Genomic DNA, 9736 nt, shown 5'->3' with positions numbered 1-9736 from the left:
ATATATATTTGCACATGTGCAAAATAACAAGTGTTAAGTGTTAAAGGTGTTTCACTTTAACATACTGCACATACTACTCTGCATTGTGAATTTTTACTTGACAACGTGTCTTAGAAACTGTAATTTAGGGAAATAATTTGTTTTTTCCCTGAATCAAGGCTACCCTTATGTCAAGGAAGAGAGAATTTGCTACAAGCACTCTAGGTATCCTTTGGCAACACAGCTACTATTGCCCAAAATCTAGTGCTCGGGGTACTAGAGGATCAGGATCCCCCAGTCACTGACTTTGTGTTACAACCTGTACAATCCAGTACTTAGAAGTGTGACAGATTATCTTCCTTTTCCCTTTTCCCTAAACAAGACACAAATTTGCTTTTCTGTTCTTCCTTCCAGAAGTTACCACCTCACTTGGACCTCAAGCATTAGATCTCACAGAGCATCTCTAATTATGAACAAGTGAGGCCTTTATAGGTTAGGCTGCAATCCTAACTACTGTTTCTTACATAGTTTCTGTTGAAAAATATGTTCCTCGTTATAAATATTTGACTTAGAATAACAGAATAAAATGATTCCTCACCAAAGCAATATTTTTCAAATTTTAGTGGACATAAGAATCACTTGGGAATCTTGTTAAAATATAGATTCTTATTCACAGTAGGCCGGAAATACTGCATATCTAAAAAGCTGCTCAGTGATCCCTATTTGGCTAGTGCAGAGATTACACCTTGAATAGCAAGGATCTATTTAAGTGAAGTCTAAATCTGCTAGCACTCAAAAGAGTTCTTCATACTAGTCCCTTCCCACTTCTCCAAACTTATCTCCTACTTGACAACTCTAAGAACCCTTCTATTAAAGACAAACTATTCTAAAGTACTCTACACATTCTTTACACACTGAGAAACATGTTATCTTTTGTTCTTAAGCCTTGCCCTCACCCTTCTCTCCATTTAACTGAAGTTACTTCTAAGGCTCAGTTTGAATTCCATATTCTCTAGGAAGTTTTCTGTCTTCTCCAACAGTGATCACATCTTCATTGAGACTTCTGTATATATTAGTTATAGAACAATTTAGGTAGCTATCTGTTTTTTTCTGGATATGTCTTCTTCATACTGTCATCAGAATCTTAAGAACAAGCAATGTTCTAGAGCAATCTGTACTGCCCCTAACCTGCACAGAGTTATTTGTATAGTGAGAAGGTGTCACAAAAATTTGTAGAAGTTGATAAGCAAATAGTGTACTAAAGCTAGCAAAATTAAACTTTCCTTCTTCTCTTTGATCAACTGAATACTCAAGTGGGAATTCTATAAAATTACCTATCAGGCTAGTGTAGAAATTAAAAGTAGGAAGACGCCAACAGTTTATCTGACAAGTGTGAGCAATCACAGTATGAGCTGCTGCTTCTTCTGCACCAGCTTTTGAGGCAATACAAAGGGAGAGAAATCAGTGTATCTGAAATGACAGGCCTGGCCTGCCACCTCAATACCTTCCACATTCCCATGATCTTGAAACAGAACTATGAATGGAACTGTGTTCCTGTACAGATCTTAGAAAGTGCAAGTAAAAGGAATGAGCAAGTGAAAAAGCATCCTCATAAACACCAAGCTAGAATCACAATCATTCTCACTGGGAAGCAACATGGCATAGTGGTTGAAAGCACGTTCTTTAGTATCACACTGCTGATGGGTGCCATGCTTGTCCTGTCACTTCTTAGTTGAATGACCATGGGCAAGTTACTCCTCTGGCTATGACTCTGTCATCAATAAAATGAGGATGATAATAGTACTTGCCTCATAGAGTTGTTCTGAGGATTAAACAAGTTAATACATGTAAAATACTTAAAATACTGCCTCACAAAAATAAGTGCTATATCCATTATTATTTACAATTATTACTACTAATTTCTCTCACTGACTCAACTTATCTATTGGCCATCAAATTCTACTGATCTTTTCACTAAAATATCTCTCAAACACATTTCTTCCATTCCTACTATCACTGCTTCAGTTCATACTATGAGACTGTAGCAGTCACATTTATTCACTTAACAAATTTATAAATAGGTAGAATAAGGAAGAAACAATATTAGATTCTGGAGACAGAAAGATGAAAAATAAAAGCCTACAATTTCGACCCTCAAAGAATCTAGAGAAGTCTAGAACAAATACATCAGAAATTAGAGTGCTGCATGAACATTGCCACATAAGAGGGACGCACGCAAATGCCACTGGAATATAGAAAAAGGACTACAAAAAAGTAGTTCTGACATCTACTTTCCTCCAAAAGACTTAGAATATATTTTCCATGTTCCATAAAACCTATGACCACACCCCTATTGGAGCACATAACACATCACCTCGTGTTTACTGGATGTCAATGGCCATTGCAACTCTAACATGTCTGAAACAGACCTCTTAATTCCTCCATCTGCACTCCTGCTCTCAACCTCATCTCCACCATGTTCCTTCGCAGTCTTTCCCACATCAAATGGTACTACCATCTATCTGTGCAGTACCCAAGGTCAAAAACCAAGGGCTTGTCTTTGTTTCCTCCTTCCCTGACCCCCAACAAATCCATGTGCAAGCCCTGTCGTTCTAACTCAGAGGTCTCCAAACCCTGGACCGCGGACCAGTACCAGTCCATAGCCTATTAGGACCCGGGCTGCACAACAAGAGGTAAGCAGCGGGCCAGCGAGCAAACTTCATCTTGTATTTGCAGCCACGCCCCAGCACTAGCATTACCACCTCTGCTCCACCTCAGATCATCAGGCATTAGATTCTCATAGAAGCGCTGGTCCCTGGTGCCAAAAAGGTGGGGGGCCGCTATTCTAAATCCAAAATATATCCCCACTCCACCCACTTCTCTGCACTTTTATTACCATCTCTGTGGTTCACCATCACCTCCAGTGTGGATTCTTGTCGTGTTTCCTAACTGGTCTTTCTGCTTCTACTGTAGCTCCCTACAAACTATCTTCCAGACTGAAATTAAAACATTCACTTTAAAGCAGTGAGATCCTAAGATCAGGACAAAATGGCATAGATGATAGGGGCTTTGTTCTTTCTTCCTGCAACCAAATCAAAGTTGTGAAAGAAACAGAGCAAATAGCAAGCAAAGTTGCGTGGGATCTAGATGAACAGAAACACTACAACTAGGGAGAGAAATAAAAATAAGAAATCACCTTGCAATGAAAGAAGGTAGGAGAGGGCGAAGACGCGAGGCTGTCCGGTCCCAAGTGGCTGAGTGGGACAGAGGTTGTGGCAGCCAGCAGCAGCAGACGTTCCTCTTAAAAGGGCCATGTCTGCAACTGGAGTTTTGTGGTGACGGACCTGCTCACTCTGAACACCAGAGCCAGGTCGGCTGCTGGGCAGTGAGCCACCAGGGACTTACAGAGAGACGTTCAGTTGTCAGAGTGAGGGCCAGAGGTGAGGTTTTCTCCTGGACAGAAGTGCCGGTGCATCCACTGTTCCTCTGTTGAGCCCTCCCCACTCCAAGTGTGCGGACAAAGTGCCGCCATAGGGGAGACATCATTAAACTGGATAACAGAGGTCGCTCTACCCAGAGGACTCCCTAACACTCCAGCTCCCCTACCTCACAGCCCCACCCAAGCCACATCTAGGTGTGTCCTCAGAGTCAGGTGCTTCTAGCTGAGCAGCGCCAGGACTCACACTGGTGGCAGCTGACCGCAGTTTCTGGTGTGGCCTCTTAAGGCAACTATAAGCACAGCATCTGTGGATTGCTTGCTGAGTCTTAACGGATGGCCCCGGAGGGGCACAGTCTGGGGCTAAACTTGGCCTGCTGCTGAACTCTTCCCAGGACTGTGCCACTGGACACCTACTACACAAAACCATGCTAATAAGACTGGGAGCCTTGGGAGCTTTGCTTAGTACATGGAAACAGACACAGAAAGGCAGCCAAAATGGGATGACAAAGAAGCAGAAACCAGAACAGAGATCCAGGAATAATGGAGTCAAGCAATCCTAACAGATGCAGAGTTCAAAACAATGGTTATAAAGATGCTCAATGAACTTAGGGGAAGTGTAGATGAATTCAGTGAGAACTTTGACAAAGAGATAAAAAACATATAAATGGAAATGGAAATTATAAAAGGGAACCAGTCAGAAATGAAGAACACATTATCTGAGATAAAGAATATATTAGAGGGAATCAACAGAGTGGATAAAGAAAATGATCACACCACCAATATAGAGGATGGGGAAGCCAAGTACACTCCATCAAGTGGCAAGAAAAAAGAAGCCAAGAATATAATAATAATTTATGGAGCCTATGGAACACAATTAAATGTAAAAATATCCATGTCATAGTGCTCCAACCAAAAGACAGAATGGCTGAATGGATAAGAAAACAAGACCCCTACATATGCTGCCTACAAGAGACTCAACTCAGATTAAAAGACACACACAGACTAAAAGGAAGGGGATGGAAAAAGATATTGTCTTGATGGACCTAGAGGGTATTGCATTGAATGAAATAAGTCAGATAAAGACAAATATCACATGATTTTATGTATATGTGGAATCTAAAGAACAAAATAAACAACAACAAAAACATAAATAAACTCAGATACAGAGAATATTTTGAAGTCTACTAGATGGGAGGGGGTTAGGGGAGATGGCAAAAAGGGCAAAGGGATTAAGAAGTACAAACGGATAGTTACAAAAGAGATGTGAAGATATAAAGTGTAGCATAAGGAAAATAGTTAATAATGATGTAATAAATACCTAAGAGGGAAGAGGGATAGTAGATAGTGGGGTCATCACTTCGTGACTTATATAGATCTCTAATCGCTATGCCCTACAACTAAAACTAATATATTATTGTATGCCAACTCTAATTGAAAAAAAAACAAAACAAAACTCATTGAATTGTACAATGTAAATATGAGCAACTATCTATTATATTTCAATAAAGTTGAAAAAAATTCATGTAATATGTATTAAAACAGTGAGATCCTTCTAAAAACAATACTTTTCCATTGTAATTAGAATAAATTCAAACTTTTTAACGTCTGACATGATTCGGCCCTGCCTTCATTTCCCTTAACAGACCTAGTACTCTCTTCTTTGTTCACCCACCAGTTTTATTGGTTTTCTTTCTGTCCCTCTATGTGCCAATCTCATTGCATTTTGAGGAGTCTGCCCTTGCTTCCCCTGTGTCAGGAACACTCTCCTAGCCCTCTACCTGGCTGGCTCCCTTTTACCTACAACTCTTTGTCTGAAACATCAGAGGGTCTCCCTGACCTCTCACCTAAAGCAGCCTCTCCCCTACTCACTCTCTCATTAGGCTATTTTTACTAACACTATTTGAAATTATATCATTTATTTCTTCACTTGTTTTTTGTCTGTCTCCTATTAGAATGTAAGCTCCAAGAGATCTAAGCTCTTGTATGATCACTGTTATATCTCTAATGCCTAGAAAAATGCCCAGCACAAAGTTGGTACTCAATAAAACATTTCTGAAATAAGGAATTTTGATGACTGGAAGAAAATAGTCTTAACTGTAGGGATGGGGGAGGAGCAAGTTTGAATAAGACTAATCCATGAATGATTAGTAAAGTAAAGGCAGTAGGAAAAAGACACCTCTTTTAGGAAGCACAATTGAGAGAAGAGACAGAGAGTGAAAGTTGGAAGAAAACCAAGACTGTTTAAGGGTCATTACAAGAGAAGAACTCGTTTCTCTTTACATCAAAGAATTAAACAAAAGCCCTGGGTCTACTCAGGAAAATGCAAACACATACAAAACAGGGTTCGAGAACTCCCTAAAGTTCCTTTACTCCAGGTTAAGAAGCCCTACAGTACAAACACAACAGAGATTCTAAGACATGGGTTAATGTTCACTGGTGGAGAAAGGCCACTGAGCGAATAAGAAGCCCAGGTAAAGGGTGTGCCCTGTCCTCTGAGATAAGAAAGGAAAGCAAGGTCAGGTGAAGATTTAGATAAGAAGGGGTAGAAATCTGAAGAAGTTCCTGCCTGGTGGAATTTTGAATTTTCAGTAAAAAAGGAGGCAAGATCATGTGCTAAAAAGTATCATTAGTGTTGAGCAAATTATCAGGTACATAATATGTGCTGAACAAATGTCTACTGAATATTTTGATAGAATAATTGAAACTACTGGAGTATTTTACATGGGATTCTGAATTCTGGTTCCACAGAAGGTCAACTTCCTTTATTTTTATAAAACTGTCTCCAAAAGTAGGAAGTAGGAAGAATAGCCTCAGTAACAGAAGGATGGAGAAAACCACACAAAATTTTATAAATAATTTTGAGATAACTTTTTGTATTTATAATCAAAATAAGTATATGTTTTAGAGATTCACCTCAAACAAATTTAAGCTTTCTTATGAAAAAGAATAACCTCTCCAGTCATTCCATCCAAACCCAAACTCCCACTTCCCTTCAATCTAGATATACCGTAAAGAAGTAACTTGTCTTTTTCAAAGAACATAAAATAATGGCTGTAGGAGAAGTACCATTCATCAAGACCTCTTGGAAACATAAGAAGGGGTGAAATAGTTGTTTTCAAGAGATTTTTCTGAACTAAAAGAATTTAAAAATATATAGACTGCTGTTATTAGCATAATGAAGACATGGAACTACCTTACTAACTAGCTCATTTCAAAAGATTATATGAGGTAGATGTACAAAAAAGTTTACAGCAGTGTTGTTCACATTAACCAAAACTGTAAAATCTTTAATGTCCATCAAGAGTACATAAATTGTGGTATACTCTTACAACAGAATACTAAACAAACTGCAAGCAACAATGAGGATAAATCTTAAAAACATAATGTTGAGTAAAGAAGCAAAATGGAAAGGAAAACTTAGTATAACTTCATTTATGTAAAGTTCAAAAACAAGCCAAACTAGAATGTGCGTGTTCATATAAAAGATGGAGAAACTATGAGGAAAAGCAAGGAAATGGCGATCACAGAAGTCAGGATCATGGCTGTATCTGGGGAGCAGAAGGGGAGAGTGACAGGAAAAGAGAATGAATAACACCTGCTCTCTGTACATGGAGCACTTTGAGCAAATTATCCTCAAATTGAACTAAGCAACCAAAAAAACAAAACAAGAGAGCCCAGAGAATCTCCACAACTGATTATATGCTGGGGTATAAGTAGTGAGTGTTTTCTTAAGATAAACAAAATAAGATATGTTTTGGAAGCTGCCTTTAAACAATGTAAAAGTTTATTGTTTAAAATAAGTATTTCATTAAAGTGTCTTCATAATTATTTCCCACTAAATAAGACTGAATGATTTAGTTCATGGAACAATTAAAATAAAAACAAAAATGGGTTTTATCCTGGAGACAGATTTGACACTTTAATCTATTTTTAAAAATCGACTGTTATTGTTTATTGCCTTACAGATTAAAAAAATAAAAAGTGCAGTTGAAATGCCAGTAGAGAAAATTTAAAACAAGGAATATCCTGAGCTATAAGGGCATGAAATGAAAGAAGAAAACTCTGGAACACTGTTATCTTTGCCGACTTTTCTGAAGCCACGATCCTTGACTTTATTGAAAGAAAAAAAAAATGTATTCCTATACGTATTTAGATAGCAGGTCCATGATCACAGCAGTTATTCAATTTAAGTCTTAAATTTTTTCAAACGAAAGCCAGCTTACCCTGCTTTTCCTGTGTATAATTTCTACTGAAATTATAAGAGATTTTCATGCAAATGCCTATGTAAATCTCGGCCCTTCACCTCCTAAAGTTTATAAAGAGGTTTAGAAGTGAGAAGTTGGGAGTCAGGATGAGCCAAGTTGAACTCCCAAATCTCTGACTTTCAAATTCCTCAGCTCCACTCCAGAGTGTTTCTAAACAGAACAGTCTCCCCAACAACCAAGCGGACAGCTGCGGCACGAACCGAAGCGGTCACCATAGGAACTGGGCTCAACCCTAAGCTCCTAAGAAACGGCAACAGGAGCAAAGTTTGCTCCTGGAGAGATTCCCGGCACCGCAACACTGCCCGCTACTGCCCCTCACAGCAGGCCAAGCAGTGAGTACCTACTTCGGGGGTCGCTCCCAGCCCCAATCCCGGCTCCCTTGCAGCTGCCCTCTCAGAGGCCTTCCGGCGCAGGAGCTGCTTTTACCCAACCTGGCGCATCCCCGCTGCTTCTACCTGGAGCTCCGGATCCCTCCCCGGGCTTCTCAGCCCGCGGTCCTTCCCGGAGCTCATCTCGACGACTGCCAGGCCTCGGCCTCGGCCAAGGATCCAGGACCCTCCCAAGGTCCATCCTCCGCCCCTTTACCCTCCTTTCCCACCCCCAAATCACCCTGGCCCCGCCCCAATGCAGGAGGAGGGAGGCGGGACCCGGCGGGAAAGAGCCGGGGCGGTTAGCGGCGGCCGGCGCCGCGGTCGGCCCCGCCCTCACGCTCTGTACCTGAGGCGGGCTTGTCCTCCACCTCCCCGGCGCCTTCGCTCCGCTTCCGTCCCGCGCGCCCCCAGTCCCTATGCGCACGCGTACCTGGCTCGACCCGACCTCTCGCGGGGACTACAAGCCGTGTGCGCGCACTCACGCACGTAGAGAGTGTACGTCCACCTGCTCACTGCAAGACGCCTAGGAAAGGCCTCTTCCTGGTCCATCCGCGCCGCGCAGGCGCACGCCCACGCAGCGCCTAGACGACCCATCCGAGCGTCTCGTCTCCTAGTAACCAGCCGCTACCCCTTTTCCGTCACTTCTTACTCTGTGCCGCCTGCGGCAGCACCTGGATGGAACGCGCATGCGCGGGGTTGTGTGCCCTCTGGCCACCTTCCCTTTGCTCCCGAACACCTGCGGCTCTGCTGCGGCGTCTTTGTGCCGCTTTTCCTAGGGTTTGGGCACAGTTCTGGACCCACAATCAGTGACCCTGTTACTCCCAGAGCTGATCTTGGGCGCTGGGAAGTTGGTGCGCTCTCCTGCAGCAGCCAGGATCCGGGTTTCGGGGAGTCTCCCAGGTAGGGTCCTGCCGCTGCATCTCCAAGGAGGGAGCCGGTCGGTTCGGCGAGCGCCGGCTGCCTGCAGTCTGGGGAGCCTGCGGGCCCGCGGCCCGGGTCAGCCCTGCACGGTCCAGTCAGGGCTGAATCGGAAAGGCGCAGAACCAGCACAGAAAGCGTAGATTACTTCTTCACATACCAGCCCTTTCCAGATTCTCTTAATTAGAGAACACTCACTTAACGTAATCAAGTGTAATAATACTTTTGGGCATCTATGTTGAAATTCACATTACCTAAAGGTGGAGAAATTAGCTTTTTAGTGAAAAAGAATGAGAACTACATCATTCTGCCAAATTTTTGGAACCCAGCTTGAAAAGCAATACTGCTTTTTAACATTTCTTTATGTGTTATATGTTCCACCTTTCTTAACCCAAGGGCTTCTGAACTTTAACGGTGGCTTTATCGCCCTGTCTTTTCCACAAATGAACTAGATAACTAGGTTTTTATAGCTCCTCTCTGATTATCTTGATTTAGCATTCACCATTGCATTTCAAGAGTAATCTCACATTTGAAGACACAAAAACAATTCCTGTTTTTGCCAGGTGAGCACTCATTTTTTTCTCACAATGTATTATTGTTGGCATAAACAAATTTTCTTAGAACAAGTGTCTTCAGAGATACATTTAAATATAAATGCCATGTTTTTCCATTCTCTGCTGATTTTTATCAATGTGTGTGTCCTTACATTTTCTCATTTTATAGCATTTATTTTCAGATATCATATACTTTGCAAATATAGCTGG

At 41.7% G+C, this 9736-nt stretch overlaps 1 protein-coding gene across 4 annotated transcripts in view; it reads right to left on the bottom strand.

The window, feature by feature from the left end:
• The window catches only part of TSGA10 (testis specific 10), a 102686-nt gene extending 93940 nt beyond the window's left edge, over positions 1 to 8746 (bottom strand). Inside the window, exon 1 of one of the 4 annotated variants that reach the window (XM_006909414.2) lies at positions 8485 to 8746. Coding sequence is in view for 1 of the 4 variants with exons in the window: in XM_015587402.2 (XP_015442888.1) it covers positions 8139 to 8195 (57 nt within the window). In the remaining 3 variants the exon portion in view is untranslated. The other 3 variants (XM_025045056.1, XM_006909415.2, XM_015587402.2) reach the window with 3 other exon arrangements.
• Between the last annotated feature and the right edge of the window lie 990 nt (positions 8747 to 9736).

Source organism: Pteropus alecto, unplaced genomic scaffold, assembly GCF_000325575.1.
Source record: "Pteropus alecto unplaced genomic scaffold, ASM32557v1 scaffold223, whole genome shotgun sequence".
Classification (NCBI taxonomy): Eukaryota; Metazoa; Chordata; class Mammalia; order Chiroptera; family Pteropodidae; genus Pteropus; species Pteropus alecto.
The sequence above is the reverse complement of the archived record's forward strand: the minus strand, read 5'-3'. Positions and strand labels throughout refer to the sequence as shown.